Source organism: Cervus canadensis, chromosome 1, assembly GCF_019320065.1.
Source record: "Cervus canadensis isolate Bull #8, Minnesota chromosome 1, ASM1932006v1, whole genome shotgun sequence".
Taxonomy (NCBI): Eukaryota; Metazoa; Chordata; class Mammalia; order Artiodactyla; family Cervidae; genus Cervus; species Cervus canadensis.
Window position 1 is genome coordinate 101,281,325 of NC_057386.1, and position 15,538 is coordinate 101,296,862.

Below are 15,538 nucleotides of genomic sequence, written 5' to 3' on the forward strand. Positions count from 1 at the left end.
GTTAGAGAACGTGATCCCTTGGAAACAAGATCCCTTAGAGATGGCCTGCCCCAGGGCAGATACCAACCCTACCCTGCAGGTGACGTGCTGCCAAGGGCCCTCCTCTGAAACCAGGTAAGAAGCACAGGCCTCCTCGCCGTGTCCCTGTGGTTCAATGCAGACTGTCATTTGGCTTTAACTCAAACATTTAATCCCTTCATCCCTGGGCTCCCAAGTGGTCTCGGTCAAGGGCAGACCCTGAATGGCATCCATCCTCCAACTACACCTACGCCTGGGGCCCCAGGGCCCTGGGTGCCGAGCTGGCTGGGTCTCTGCTTCTCAGGGTCTGCTCCACGGGGACCCTGCAGCGCTGTGGGGTGTGGCCCGGGTGACCGGGCGGAGCAGCCCAGGGTGTGGTCACCGGCCTCCCACAGTCCATCAGCAGAGCACGGTGACAGGTTGCTCCTGACACTCTGCTGTGGAGGCTACCAATGAGACAAAGGCAAACCAAGCCGTGCAGGAGGAAGGCACTATGGCCGGCTGGGGCTGGTCCCTGGGAACCAAACTCCTGTGGAAAAGGCCCTGGAGGGTGCTCTGGCCGCAAGTGACCAGGAGCGTCTCCCTGGGGATGAAGGGCATGCCCCTGCCCCCTCCTCCGCCAGCTCTCCATGGGGACTCCAATGGGCTTAGGCTCCAGGCAGTTCTGAGCCAGGCTCCTCACCCTAGGAAGCCAATCCAATTGGGGTGCAGTGCCAGGGCCCCATTTCCAAACCATGCCAGGGTAGGGGTACAGACCCAGTGCTGAGCACAAGCAGCTGAGGTCCCCACTGCAGGGCGGGCACCCCCACGCCTGTGTCCTCCAGCAGGTCAGGGCAGCAGGTCTGCCCCTGTGCCCCTCCTTGCTGAGATCTCCCCTCTCCAACAATGGTTACCTGCTCTCCTAGGGGAGCAGGGGGCGAGACCACCCCTCCTGAGGACGTGCACCCTGGCCCCCAGTGCACAGAGAAAAACCACCCAGAGGACAAGTTCGGGGCTGGGGTGATGTGGCAGGTGACAGGGTGGGGACTGTGGGACCAAAGCACCTGAAGGCAAGATGGAGATGCCAGCAAAGGTCAGAGGGAGGAGCCCTGGCAGCAGGAACTGCTTTGGGGAGCGAGCCCAGGGGAGGCAGGGCAGACCTGGAGGGCAGGAGCCAGGGGCTGGGGGAAGTAACTGGGGGCGGGTACATTACCCCCACCTGCCACAAAGCCCCACAAAACACTCAACCACCTTTTCATCCAAAATCAAGGCTGTATTTACCTTCATTGGTTGATGTGAGAACAGATTGTTTAAAATAACTGGGGTCTACCGTGAAAACACGGGGTTGAAAGTACAGAACGGAATAAAGCAAACAGCCAGGGATGGCCAAACCGAGGCTCCAACGCTCAGGACACAGATGTGGACGTCAGGAAAGAAGGGATACTGACGACAGGGCACGGTGACATTCACGGGGTTATGAAAGTAAGACTGAAACCGAAAGAAAATCATGCCAAAGCCTTGGCAGGTGGGAGAACATGAGACCAATGTCTTCTGACGGCCTCCGTGGAGAAGAAACACAGGTTATTTCTTTTGTGATCAGCCTTGAGCCTCTTTACCTCCCAATCCCTACTCATCTAGGGTGGATCCCCAGGCCACCGCATAGCCAGCCCGAGGTGCACGCACGTCCCAGGGCCGCTCTGCGGTCCCCCAGCGGCCTGGCCGCTCAAGCGCTTGCATAGTTGAAGGATGTTGCTGCCATTAAACGTCTGAGGGCAGTTCCAACTGACAGCGGGTGGGTTGTTGTGACCACCTTAAACAAATAACCAGAGAAATTTCTAGAAACTGTTTTTATAAAGTCTACCTAGGTTAAGAATTTAATAACATCATATATTTATATTAACAGACTATTTACAGTTTCATTTTTCTTTTTAAAAAAACAAACCGAAAAAGAAACCCTTTTACACTTCTGCATAATAAGGCAAAAAAAGCTTTGTACATTATTATCTTAATATATATCTGTAACTTCGGTTCCAAGTACCAAGGGAGGGCCAGGGCCGGGCCTGAGTGGGGGCCTCACAGTGCATTGGACAAAATGACCGTTTTTTTTTTTTCCTCCATAAATAAGACAAAAAAACCCCAGGGGTTCTGGAGACGGATCTGAGGCCATTAAATTGCAAAACCAAACTAAAAGTAAAAAAGCAAAAGTGTCTTTCGTTTCTCTTAAGTGTCTAAAGAGCACAAAGTTGAAAAAAATACAAATCTATTAAAAATGCTTCTCACCTGTGGGAAAAAGGTACAAACTTGAATTTTTTTTTTTTTTTCCAGTAGCCTAATCTCAAGCTCGGAAAACAAAAGATCACCCCCAGAAAAACTGTGTGTGACACCCCCAACGCTGCGAGTGGAAAAGTGAGCGTCGCCACCCCAGGGCCGATGGAACTGTGCTTAAGTTCTAGAAACGGAGGTTTAGAAAAGTGGACAGCAGTGCGTTCCTGGAGGGAGCGGCCCCGCGGCCACTACCGCGCCTCCACCTCCTGGGGGTTGCGGGAAGGGGAGTAGTCGCGGGCCTCGCCCGGCGCGCGGGCCCCCAGCGGCGTAGTCCTGCTCCGCGGCTGCCCGGGGGGCGTGGGGGGCCCGCCTGCGGCCACCAGCGGAGGCGGCGCGCCGAGCGCGGCGGCGGAGGCGGCGGGCGGGGTCCGCGTCAGGAGACTGTTGTGCAGCGCGGCGGCGGCGGGCGCGAGGCGCGGGTAGTGCAGGGCGCCCAGCGCCGGCAGCAGCGCCGCGCCGTCCAGGTGCGCGGCCCGGGCGCGCTCCAGCTCGTCGCGGCGCGCCTCCCGCAGGCGCTCCGGACTGTAGTCGTGCGGTTCGCGGTCCCGGTAGGGGCGCTCGGGCGGCTCGAGGAGGGCGGCAGGGCCCGGGCCTGGCGGGGCGCGGCGGGGCAGCTCCGGGCCGCGGTAGGCGTCGCGCGGCGGCTCCCACGCAAAGGTTGGGCGCTCGCGGCCCACGGGGCCCGGGCCGGGCTGTGGGGGCGCGTCGCCGTCCTCCCCGCGCTCCTCCTTGACCTTCACTTCGCTCTGGGACCGCTCGGCCGACGCCTCGTGCGGCTTCCCGGGCTCACGGCCCAGGAGACCGGCCAGGCGCAGGCCTTCCCCCAGGGCCATCTTGCTGGGCTTGGGGCCGTCCTCCCTGGCCGGGGAGCGGCTCTCCTTGATGCGGAGCTCAGCCTCGCGTTCGGTGGGGATCCCGGGCCGGCCCGGATCGCCCTGGCCCCGGAGCAGGAGGCCACTGCCTGGGTGGCCCACGGGCGCCGCCGGAGAGGCCCGGCTCAGCAGGCGTGTCTTTTCCAGGAGGTCCCTGGGAGTGACAATACAGACATCCCCGCTCAGCCTGACGCGACACCCTGCAGTGAGCTCCTCTGCCACCAAGGTCCCACCTCAATGCGGCACCTCAGGCTCCTTGTGTGTGGGTGTGTCCACTTAGCAGCCTAGGTTCCTGTGCGATTACTGCTAGTGGCACCCATCAACACACACATGGTGATCATAACCCACACCCCCCCAAGGGCACCCCCATACCTGCCTCCCCGCCCACAGGCAACTTTGGAGCCCAACTTTGCAGCAGCAGCACAGACTTCACCAGAACCCAGGCCACTGAGCCCCTGAGCCAGGAGAAGCCCTTCAGTGGGGGGAGGGGGGGGCTCCATGCCCCCTCAGACACACTGATCCTTTAGAGGGACGGGGCTCTGAAACCCTCTTCTGGTGGGTGTGTGTGGCCTGGCTGGGGTTCACAGAGTTCCGCCCGCCCCATCCCAGTCTGGTTCTCACCCATGAGGCGCCACTCTACGTTTTAGCCCTTTGGCCCTGAGGCTGGGAGCAAGGTGGGCATGGCCTCCACCCTGATGAGGGGCTGGGATGGCAGCTGAGCTTAAGCGTATCAGGTGCCCAGGTCCCCTTCCAACCTTCACTGCTGCACCTGGCCACTCTTACTGTACTTGCAGCCCGCCCTCTTGACCCTGATGTCCCCACGGGGGGCTGCAGTTCCCTGGGCTGCTCCCCAGCACCCTTCCTGGGGCCTGTGACAATTGTCCCCGTTATCTTCTAGGCCAGCCCCTCCCTCACTGTGCTCTCAGGCTCTGCCCAACACCTAGCTTGCAGCAATGCCTGGACCTGGCCGGAAGGGCTGGCCAGGGGGCCTTCCCCTGCTCCTGTCTGCATGCTGGCCCATGACTCAAATCCCGGACTCTGACACTCACCTGTTAATGCAGGCTCCCTCCTGCCCTGCCCTGGCCTAGCTCTGCTGCCCGTGGGGTGAGGGGTGGGAACACACAACCTCAGCTCCCATCCTCCAGCCCAGGGAGCTCCCCACAGGTGTACCTCCCAGACCTGGCACCCCCTGGTGGTTCAGCAGCCCACCTCCAGACCCCACTGTGGTCCAGAAGCCCACCGTCCCTGCCAGGGCCTTGGAAGAAGTAACCCTCATCCTGGATGGCACCTGCCCAGACCGTGCCCCAGCAAGTCTTCTGTGGGAACAAGGTGGAGTGTGTGTGGACTCGGGGGTCCCCTTCCCCTGGTCTTTCTGCAGTCTTTGTGTCCTCCCACAGAAGGAGATTTCAGTTTGCGCCCTTGGGTTCAGCAGAGGTGGCTGGGGGCTGCAGGTGCTGGGTGGGGGTGGGGGCCAAAGTGGGGGGGGTCAGGGAGCTGGCAGAACGAGCAAGTGGAGGGGCCCCTACTCACCGGTCCCGCTCCTCCTTGCCCTTGTCCAGCTCTCGGTCGTGGTTGGTCAGGGCTGAGACCCGCTCGGCGTCTACAGGCTTGGGCCACGGGGGTGGCGTGGGGAAGGAGGGTGGCGCTCGGTGCAGCCGGTTCCAGGCCTCGTGGGGGCTGGGCAGGCCATGCAGCGTGGGGCCCTCCTTGGGGGCAAAGATGCCACCGCCGCTGGGAGCTGGAGTGGGGGTGGTGGCAGAGGGTGAGGCCAGGGTGCCAGGGAGGAGCACACACTGGGAGATGCCCAACCCCAGGCCTGCGTGTGCCCCGAGACGAGGGGTGACAGTCCACCCGGTGTGCCCTGATGCACACCCATGCCCGCATGAGGGGAGAGCAGGGGGCAGGGTCACTCACTCAGCGTGTGGCTGCCGAGGCCTCCGAAGGCGTTGCTGCCCAGGCTCCCCAGGCCCCCAAAGGTGCTTGATCTGCTGAAAGGGTCTGTGGGGACAACAAACACTCAGGGATTTCTGTGTGCACCGGGACCTCCCCCACCCCGGGGCTCCAAAACCTGGCAGGTACCACCTGCACAATCCGAGGGTGCCCTGGTTCTTGGGGGTCAGCACAGGCCAGCCAGACTGCACAGACCTCAGGGGACACCTACCTGTCAAGTGACCAGTGGGCAGGAAGCTGCCAGGATGCGCTGAGGGTCCGAACGGGTTGGCGGCGGGATGGGTGGCACCTGGAGAGGGGGGAGGCTGTTGGAGGCCCGGGTGCACCCACCTCCCCTTCCAAGCTCAGGACCAGCTAGGAGGTAGGCTCTCATCTCCCTGAGTCTGGAGGACGACGCAGGGGAGCAGGGAGGGAGGTGCTGATGGCAGTGAAGGCCCCGGAGGAAACAGGGCAGAGAAGGGCCTGAGGCTGAGCCGTGAGGCGCTACTCCCCCAGCCAGCTACCCTCAGAGGGCCCAACCAGAGCTAACAAACAATGCTGGTCATGTGACAGTGAGTGTGGCCTGGTGCAGATGGACCACGGCCCGAAGACGGCAGCCCCTCCGGTGGTGTCCCCTGGCTGCAGGCCGCAGCCCACAAGCATCGGTGCGGTGTCAGCCCCGCTCTCCTGATGCCCCTCAGAACCCAATCTGGAGGGCCCAGTCCTGAGAAGGGGCTGCTGGGTCAAGGGCCGACTCTGCCGCTTAGGGCGTCCCACCTTCTGTCTAGAGGTGAATTTCTGGTGAGACCTGTGAGAGGGGTGCCCTCTCCTGTCTCTCCAGCTCCCTCCACCTGTGGGGACCCCAACAATGGAGTGCTCCTGTCTGCCTGCCGTGGGAGTCACAGGCGGGCTCTTCCACCCAGACAAATGCAGGATTAGTTCCCAGAGAGCTTCCACCTAGAAACGTGATCTCATTTCTAAGTGACCTTATGAAGAAATCAAACCAGAAGTTAGGAAACAGCTGGTCCAGTGCTGAAGAGGATGCTATGAGAGCATGTGGAGGGCAGTCAGGGGAACGTGCTGCCTTAAAAAGCTACACCCCAAGGAAAGGCCAACGAGCCGATACTCCCTGGGGAAGAGGATGGAAGAAACACACGCCAGATTGGGGGGAGGGGGTGACCAGGTGTCAGGCGGGGACAGCAGGGCCCTGGTCTGGGTGGGGCATGTGCTGGGGGAAGTGGGCACACAGCAGGACGAGGCCATGGGTGGAGGGAAGCACACAGGGGCCCAGGCCACAGTCTGTAGGCTATGGCCTAAGAAGTCTGCTGGCCGCCAGGGCTGAGGCCCAGATGGGAGGCGCTCTGTTTTCTGAGGGACCCTGACACCTGGGAGACGTCTCTGCCCTGGCTGGGGACTGGAGGCCATGAGGGTGGTGGAGTGGGGGCTGGGAAGAGCTGCCCAGCTCACAGGCCAGCCAGCATGACCCCATCACACTGGTGCGCTAATAGGCTGTCTGCAGGGACTGACATGACAGGAAGCAAGCGTGAGCTTGTGCCAGAGTGTGAACACGGTGGATGTGAGGAGTGGTCAGGGAAGGTTCTCTGAGGAGGTGACATCCTTCAAGGGCCTGACGGCTGGGGAGGTGGGAGCAGCTGCCCTGTGGCCTCCAGACCATCACCCTGGGCCGGCACCTGGGAACTCGGGTTTCAGGAGGTTTCTCACCTTCCTCTGATGGGAATGCCTCACTCACATGTGTTCAGGTTGTGCAGTGTGGTTTGTGCTGAGCACCCGCTTTCCTTTCGGGAGTCTGGGTTTTGGTCCAGGCACACATAGGTGCCTACGTGACTGGCCCCCAGTAAGAAGCCAGGACGCTGGGTCCCCACAAGCTTCCCTGGGAGACAGCCTCTCACCCTGTTGTCAGGGCTCCTTTCTGGGGAATAAAGTGCGTCCTGGGGCTCCTCGGGCAGTGCTCAGGAGACACCCACTTCCACCCTCTCCTCCATTCCTTGCTGACAGATGTAGGTCCCTTGGCTACAATGCATATAGCTGGTGGGGTGTGAGACATGGGCTGAGTCCCGGGGGCGCTGCCAGCCCAGCGATGGTCCTAGGGACCCTGACACAGTGAAGCTGTGGTGTGGCTGCTGGCGGAGGTGAGCCCGGAACAGCGGCTCTGGAGCAGTTTCCCACCATTCGGACAACAGCCAAACCCTTCCTGGGAGGGAAGCCCCAGAGAGGAGCGCGTCCTGGGCCAGAGCATGGGCAGGGTCAGGTCAGAGGTGGGGACACCTCTGGGGGTGTGGAGGGAGAAGCCTGAGGCGGGCAGGACTGCCAGACCCCACCTGCTATAGCTGGAGAAACAAAAGCGCTGCCCACACAAGCCAGAGGAGAAAGGCGAGAGCGCGGCTGCCAGGCCACCCCCGGGCCTGCACGGTGGCCAGGCCGCCAGCCCCCCTGGGCCAGGCCGCCTTACCCGAGCTGGAGAAGAGGGGCCGGGCCAGGTCCTGCGGGCAGTGGAGTCCGGCGAACACGCCCGGGGCGGGGGGTCTGCTGAACAAGTCCAGCTTGGTGCCCACGTCCAGCTTGTGGGGCTCCAGCTGCATCTGCCGGGACAGAGCGTGTATAGGGGCCGGAGGCCGGGCCTCTGTCCTGCTCGCCACCAGGCTGCCGATGAGCTGGACAAGGTGTGATGCCCCCGGCTCCGCTGGCCTCGCTCAGTGGGCGGAGAGACAGGTAAGAGCCATCCTGACCACGTGTCAGCGATGCGGGGGAACTGAAACGTCGTCACGTGTGGTCGATATAGGAGGTTCCCGATTGCGGCGTTTCGCTCCTGTTTATATGGTCTTTGAAAGCTGGTGTTTTACACTTAAAACTCATCTCAATTTGGATGCTACATTTTCATTAGAAATACTCTGTTTAGATTTTGTAAAGTTGAGTTGGAAAAGTACATGCGCGTACCCGAGTCTTTCCAGTTTTCCAATGGCTAAATTTACCATGAGTATTAAAATTTAAATGTATTAAATAAAACTAAGATGCCAGTCCCTGGGTCACTAGGGCCACGGGAGGCATGGGCGGGCCAAGTCCGTCCCAGTTCTTCCTGCTGTGGTGACAACAGAGGGGTGCCCCCACCCTGCCTCCTCCACTGCGCACCTTCCAGGCACGCTACCTGAGTGTATGTTAATCCGTCATAAATCCCTTTCTGTGACTTGTCCTTTGTAACCCACTTAAAGCGTGATGATTTAAAAATACCTTGAGTAAGGGTAACGTGTTACCTGAGATGACAGACAGAAGTGTGGAGACCCTTCTGTGATACAGGGTGCAGGATCCCATCCTGGCCTCCCTCAGCACCCCAGCCCACTCTCCCTGGCTGCAAGTCCCCAGGCTTCCCAGGGCCGCCTCTTCCCTGCATCGCTCAGCCAGGGCATCTGGCATCACCCACTGGGGGGAGGATGGCCTCAAGCTGGGTTCCTCTTCACCACCTGTCCCCCCCAGGAGCATGCAGGCTCCGTGAGCACTTATGTTCAACTTTGTCCATGGCCCACAGCAGACACTTAATAAACACTTGGGGGAAAGGGGGGGCCGGGCCAAATGCTCCCTGGGAGAGCTTTGACTGACAGCAGGGAGGCCCAGCAGGATAACCCTGCCTGGGTCATCCCGGGTGACCGGCTGGGATGTGACTTTGAGTTCCCCATACACTTTTGTCCTGCTCCCCAGATCCGACCCCTGCTGGCCCGGCCCAGCGCTGGGGCAAGGGGCACATGCGCACACGTGTGGACGCTGGGGAGGGCCTGGCCCAAGAGAGGCGCCCTCTGAACCGCAGGCCTGGCTGGCAGGACGAGCAGTCCAGCTCACCTTTATCTTCTGCTGATGGTGGTAGATCTGCCAGGCGATCTGCACGTGCACAGCGCACCACTTCCCCGGCTTCTGCGACGGGGGGATGGGCTCAGCCTCGCGGCCAGAACCGTCTCCTCACGCCCCACCCCCAGATCCCTGCGGTCACAGGGCACCCCTGGGCCACCCCAGGGAGTCCTCCCTGGCCTCAGACCCTCCCCGAGGTCCCGCCGGGCCCCTTCCTCCCAAGGTGAGACACACAGGCACACACACAGACCTTACACATGCAAGCACGCACACACTCACCCTGATTGCTGTCCGGTACGGGTCGGACACCTGCTGTTGACAGAGGAGAAGTGTTAGACCCAGGCTCTGCAAGCAGTCAAGCCCGAGGAGTTGGGGAGGGGGGACTATGTGAGCCTCGTGGAGCCATGCTGGCTGGACGCCCACCCGGGAAGGAGAGAGGCAAGAACACCGCTGCCACCTACCCCGGGGGCTTTCTGCAGGAGGGTGTGAACCGCACTGGCCCGGCCTGTTAACTCGAGTGGGTTTGAAGTCTGAGGGGAGAGAGGGACACCGCACGAGACCACTTTGCAGGCTCCGTGCCCAGGTGGCACCAAACCCCTCCCCAGGGCACCGGTGTCCGCCTTGCCCTCCTTGTGGGGCCCTGCACGCTGTCACCCGGGATGGTCTGGCTTCCCACCACACCCTCCGTCCGGAGGTTTCTGAAAAGGGGGCAGGAGAAGGCTCTGATCGCTGTGCCGGGTAAAGGCAGCCCTGCTGCAGGGAAGGTGGGCAGAGCAAGCCCGGTCCCTGGTACCTAGGCCTCCTGCAGTGTGGATGGCCTTGGGCGGCTGCTGTCCACACTCCACCTCTGCTCCTCTGCACTGCTCCTCCCACCCCCCAACCCTGAGTGCTCCCAGTTGAGGAGCCAACAAGTGAAGCAAGGCTCTCCTGGCCCCGAAGGTCAGGATATTCTGCACTGAGGTGAAAGCCCTTCAGGTGCCACCCGGGATCATGACTGCCCTGAGAGATGCTGGATGGGGGGGGCGGTCCTGCAGCCCCTGCCCACCATACCCACCCCCTCCCGGGAGCAGCTGGTACCTTGGGCTGAAAAGCACCCTGCAGGGATCCAAAGGGGCCTGGGTGTGGGAGCAGGGCGGGCAGTCCTGGGACGGCCGGAGGGAAGGGCGGGAAAAACTGCAAGAGAAGGCGGGAGGGGTGTTCCAGGGGCCTTGCCGGGCACTCGGACATCCTGGGTAGGGGCGCGGGGCCTGGCCCTCTGGTCCCCACCCTGCCACGCCTGCACTAGGTGGGAAGCTACTTGGACAAGGCGCAGCCGGACCTCCACACCCCCCACCCTGCCTGGCGATCCCAGGGCACACAGGGACACTCACGTTGGAATGTCGGAAGTAGGGGCTGTCCAGCTTGGGCGTGTACTTGTCAAACTGGAAGGGAAGGAGGCAGAGAGTGAGGCCTCCCAACCTTGCCGATGCCCTCCATTGGCCAAGCTCCCACCCACACGGTCGGGCCAGGCAGCGGCCAGAATGAGGCTGGCGGCCTCCAGCCAGCTGTCCTCCAGGCTCCCCGAGGGTGCTGGCCCATGGCCCTTCCCCGTTCTAGTGACCTCAGCATAGGAGGTACAGACTCGCCCACCTGGGTGTCTGCAGCCATGACTGGGAGGGCAGGGCATGGAGCCCAGGGCTGGTGGTTAAGCTGCAGGGGCACACTGAGGCCACTGCTAACTGGCCAGTGCCAAAGCAAAGCTGGGAGGGGACTCTGCCCACAGCAGCTGGCTTGGGGATGAGATCTTGAGGCTCAGGAACATGGGAAGAGTCCTGATCTGCATGGCCCCTAGTCCTGGTCCTCCTGACCTGCTGCCTTGCTGCCAACTGAGACACTGAGGACCTGACATGGGTACAACTGGCCCCACGGTCATGTGGACGGGGTGTTCACCCGAGCCCAAGAGAATGGCCCAGGGCAGGGAGCTTCATGGGATGACCTGGGAGCGGGGGATGGGGGGAACCAGAGGAGGGGCTGGACGGACAGGCGGACCGAGCGGACGGTGTCAGCCTGCATGCGTGCAGAGAGCGTCTGCGTGTGCCTGCTGCGTGTCCCGCGCCCGGGCCACCCCCTCCCGCCTGCCGGCACGCAGCCTACGCACCGGCGGGGGTGCGGCGGGTGGCAGGAGCGGCGTCGGGGGCGGCCCGGCAGGGAAGGGGGCGAATGTGTGTTGGTGCTGGTGTGTGTGCTGGTGTGTGTGTTGGTGCTGGTGGAACTCCGCCCGCAGCAGAGCTCCCGGGCCCAGGGGGGCGCTCTGGACCAGAAAACGCGCGTTCAGCTCTTGCCTGAGCAGCTCGTGATCTACAAGAGAAAAAGAGAGAGACAGAGAGGCACGTCGGCCGCGGGCTCCCGGCGGGGCGAGGCGGATAGTCACCTGGCACTCCCGGTTTCGGCAGGCCAAGCCGTGGTGGCCGCTCGCTACGTGCGGGCCCCAGGGTGGAGGTAAGAGAGGTGCCTGTGACCAAGTACCAATCAGAATCCCCGAATGAGGCTGGCAATACATGATTGGCTGGCTGAATGAGATCAACAGGCTGGCATCTAAAGGCAAGAGAGAACACGGTGAGCCACCCCGGGAGCCCGAGACAGCCCTGTCGGGGAGCCCTGCCCGTCCCCGCCTCCCCAGACCATTGTCTTGGTCCCAGCCTGGGGCACTGAGGTGCCCCCAACTGAGCTGGGCTCAGACTTTTAGAAAAGAATTGGAGACCCATGAAAAATCCTTAGTGACCTAAGATTCGGCCATGAGGGGGGCACTTGGCTGGAATCAAGCAGTGAGGGAGAGGTCAGGCTAGCTGCAGTTCATCTGGGGCCCCGCTACCCCACAATTCAGCCCTATCCACCCCTGCCCCTACAGCAGCCTAGGGACCGAGGGATGGGAAGAGACACACAGCAGGCCCTGGGAGCCCTCATCGCAGTGACGACTGAGCAGCTCCAAGTTATACCAACTCCCGGCTCCCAACTGCCCTACTAGGCTTGGCAAGGGTTCAGAATGGAGCAGGGAGTGTGTATCCGTGTACACGTGTGTGCACGCGCGAATCTGTGTGTGTGCACAACTGAGGCCCTGACAGGAAGTGTCCTCTGCCCTGCACTGATGGTCTGGAGGAGCAGGTGGGAGAGAAGTCTGTCTCTCCGAGGCCAGTCCCCGCTTCCCAGGGGCACGTCCCTCCCTGCCCAGGGGTGAGGAGCCCAGAGTGGAGAGGGAACAGGCAGTGACCCTGGCCCCACCGACGGCACCCAGACCTACCGGCGGGGTGTCCTGGGATGACCAGGCTGTTGGCCGGCAGCGCCGGGGGCGGGGGCAGTGTCGGGGGCGCGGCGAACATGGCCGCCGCGTGGTGCTGGTGCTGGGCCTGCGAGCGGAGCGCCAAGTGTGAGGTAGAGAGGTGGGGGCCCGGCCCGTGAGGCGACAGGGACGCGTGCTTGGCGAGCCCCAGGCTGGCACCGCTGCTGGCGCTGCTGCTCCTGCTGCAGGGAGGGGCGCTCAGTGCCCGGCCGCGCGCCCCGCCTCCGCGCCGCCCCGCGCCCGCCTGAGGCCGCGCAGGCTCGGCCCCGCGCCCACCTGAGGCTGTGCCCACCTGAGGCTGTGCAGGCCGTTGTGCGCGGCCGGGCCGGGGCCTGGGAAGGCCCCCGGAGGGAGAGGCACGTGCGTCAGGAGCGGGGCCCGGGGCTGCGAGGGTGCAGGTGGCAGCTGCGGGGCGAGGCGGGGCAGCGCCGGGGCTTCCTTCTTGACCAGCGGGCTGGCCGCGGTGCTGGCGGAGGGCAGGACTGGCGCGGGGCTGCGCACGGGGGCCAGGAAGGGCGGCTCGGTGCTCAGCTCACGGCTGCGCTCCAGACCCGAGACCTTGGGCGCTGCCCCGGTCTTGGCCTCGGACTTCTCGCCCAGAGTGGGGCCTGCGGAGAGAGCGGCGGGGGTGAGTCTGGGGTTCAGGATCATTTCCAAAGGGGAACTAGGTGGCGCAGAGCCCCTGCCCACAACACCTTGGTATAACCCACCCCTTGCTCCCCAAGGCGGCTACCTGTCTGGAGGGCCAACCACCAAGGTATGTCATGCACCTCCTGCTCATGGCCATCTCAGTGCAGGGGCTCTTATGGCCCTGTTTTATGGAGGGAGACTCAAATGCATGAGAAAGCCGGCTCAGTCTGGGCACTGGACTCCAAGGTCTGCCGCCCTATCTCCCACCACGGTAGCGTCACTTGAGTGAGTGGCTGCTCTTTCTTGACCCACCCGACAGACCCAGGGCCTAAGCTCTTTTTTGGGTCCTCACCCTGGGGGAGACTTTCTGCCTTGCCTAGTCTGTTGGGAGAAAGTGGCTGCCTCAACTCATCACCACCCAGAGCCTCTACTCCTCTGAGCTCCAGGCCTGCCTTTGGGCCATCAGCAAGCCCGCTTGCTCATTCCAAGCCCTCCTTTTGAAGCTGCTCCGAGTGAGGTCTCAGGTCACGTGCCCAGGGGCCGGGTGGAAAGCACGTGTCCAGGCCAGGGGAGGCACCACCACCCATCTGAAAAGCTCTGCCTTCAGGGGATGACATCCCAGTTTTCCAGGAGGAATGGAAATTCAGGTTACTGAATGTGGTTCCTTCATCTGGCCTGTTGGTTGACTCCACTTCCTCCTCCAGGCCCAGGGGCCCATGCAGATGGCAGCCACGCAGAGTGACATGCTGGCCACAGCCTCCCCTGTGGCTGCAGGGCAGTGTAACCCATGACCCAGGCTGGCAAAGAGATGTCTCCTCTGCTAGGGCGACACCTCCCTGCCTTGGGCCTGTTTGCTTAGGAACAGACCTGAGGAGGAGGCCACTGCCACCACTCCTGCAAGGAGGACAGGAAACTGTCAGCCCACGTGCTCACAGCTGCCTGGGGAGGCTGGCCCTCTCTCCCCTCCTGTCTCTCTCACTTCTCCACATGCAAGGCTCTCGCAAAGTGAGAGCAGCCATCAGAACGGAAAGAGGCAGGCACGGGCCATGCAGACCTGGACGTGACCCCAGGCCTGCCCCCAATGCTCCAGCCCTGCTGGAGAGTCCTGGAATCTCTAGAGCCTCCTGCCACTGACAAAACCGTGAGCACTGCTATTGATCAACTCCCTCCAACTATGCACCTCTCTGGACACCTCAAAGCCTTGCCCAGTTCCCTGAACTCTGCTGAATCATAACCTCCAGAACCTGGCACTGTGACCTTATTTGGAAAAAGGGTCTTGGTAGCCATAATCAAGCTAAGAATCTCCAGATGAGATCAGCTGGGAATCGGGGGTTGAGGGTGCCTAAATCCAGTGACAGTGTCCTTAGAAGAGACAAGAAGAGGAAGGGGCCACATGAAGACAGAGGCAGAGATGGCAAGGATGCAGCCAGAAGCCCGGGGATGCCCACATTTGCAGGCAGTATTAGGAGCTGGAAGAGGCAGCAGGGACTCCTCCCCTGGAGCCTCTAGAGAGAGCACAACCCTGCACACACCTGACTCCAGACTTCTGGTCTCCAGAACTATGAGCCTGTTGTTTCAAGCCACATGGTTTGTGGTCATTTGTTGAAACTGATAACACCCTACGTTAATTCTGTCTGAAATGTCAGCTGAGCATGCCTGGCTCCAAGGAACCTCTAGTGGGCCTCCTTGTCCAGACTCTTCAGCAGGCATCGGCTCTGCTGCAATGCCTGACTTGAGGAAAGAGATTCCTGAGCTGAAGGCACGTACAGGCCATGCCCAGCTACCAGGCCAGCAGGACCTGTGGTGCACTGGGTACCCTAAGGCCTGTCCTGTGTAGTCATGTCCGAAGGGAGCCTCCCAAGCAAAAAGACTCCTTCTCTGTGCTGGGTCCAATGACACCTGTTCTGGGCCACAGCCACGACCAACAGGCTGGGCTACAAAGGGCTATCCTCTTGACGGGATGGTGCTGGCCAGAAGAGCTTTCTGCGAGGATGGGATGCCAGGCACCTGTGCTGTCCCACTCGGGATTCACTGGCTAGGGCCCAGGTGTGGCTGAGGAGTGAGTCTAGTCTGTTTCATGTTAATATAAACAGCCACACATGTGGTGGTGGCCATGGGGGCTAGTCCACACTGGCGGGGACGCTTCATGAGCTGGGAGCTGCTGTCCATCCCTAGAGCATGGGACTCCATGAACCTGGGAAGGGCCTGGGAAAGTACATTCCTAATGGTCCCCAGGGGGTATAGGGGACACCCCCCCCACTTTGGGAACCACCACTCCAGATCTGTGTGGCTCTGGCTGAGACACTGGTCCTCCTCCCAGCTCCCCCTGTTTCCTTGTGGCTGTTTCTGGGGGTGTGGTTTGCATCCCTCAGTAAATGGGAACACCTAATTCTGGCCTCAGGCTCTGCACCTAAAATCCAAGACAGAGCTAACTTGGGGCCTCCAGCTCATTTCAGGAGTGTGTCCTGTGCCTTTCTAGGGGCCTGGAGTCCAGAGACACACTTACCTTTATCGGCTGCTGGGGCAAAGAGTTTCTCGGAGCCCACAGATGCCTGGAAAAAAGAGAGGAGGGTCAGGTCAAAGTGACCTACAAGGCTGGGGTGAACCTGGCCCT

At 61.8% G+C, this 15,538-nt stretch overlaps 1 protein-coding gene across 33 annotated transcripts in view; it reads right to left on the reverse strand.

The window, feature by feature from the left end:
• Window positions 1–1,249: 1,249 nt before the first annotated feature.
• Window positions 1,250–15,538, reverse strand: part of FBRSL1 (fibrosin like 1) — an 83,914-nt gene continuing 69,625 nt past the window's right edge. For 2 of the 33 annotated variants that reach the window (XM_043488388.1, XM_043488373.1), the window contains 15 exons: window positions 15,431–15,476; window positions 12,587–12,902; window positions 12,256–12,476; window positions 11,484–11,552; window positions 11,116–11,315; window positions 10,349–10,399; window positions 10,056–10,151; window positions 9,440–9,508; window positions 9,258–9,290; window positions 8,973–9,044; window positions 7,594–7,723; window positions 5,356–5,433; window positions 5,109–5,192; window positions 4,725–4,932; window positions 1,250–3,348 (listed from right to left, as the gene is read on the reverse strand). In XM_043488388.1, the coding sequence (XP_043344323.1) occupies window positions 2,511–3,348; window positions 4,725–4,932; window positions 5,109–5,192; window positions 5,356–5,433; window positions 7,594–7,723; window positions 8,973–9,044; window positions 9,258–9,290; window positions 9,440–9,508; window positions 10,056–10,151; window positions 10,349–10,399; window positions 11,116–11,315; window positions 11,484–11,552; window positions 12,256–12,476; window positions 12,587–12,902; window positions 15,431–15,476 (2,511 nt within the window). In that variant the 3' untranslated portion in view covers window positions 1,250–2,510. Of the gene's footprint in view, window positions 3,349–4,724; window positions 4,933–5,108; window positions 5,193–5,355; window positions 5,434–7,593; window positions 7,724–8,972; window positions 9,045–9,257; window positions 9,291–9,439; window positions 9,509–10,055; window positions 10,152–10,348; window positions 10,400–11,115; window positions 11,316–11,388; window positions 11,553–12,255; window positions 12,477–12,586; window positions 12,903–15,430; window positions 15,477–15,538 lie in introns of all 33 variants that reach the window. The other 31 variants (XM_043488381.1, XM_043488385.1, XM_043488376.1 and 28 more) reach the window with 31 other exon arrangements.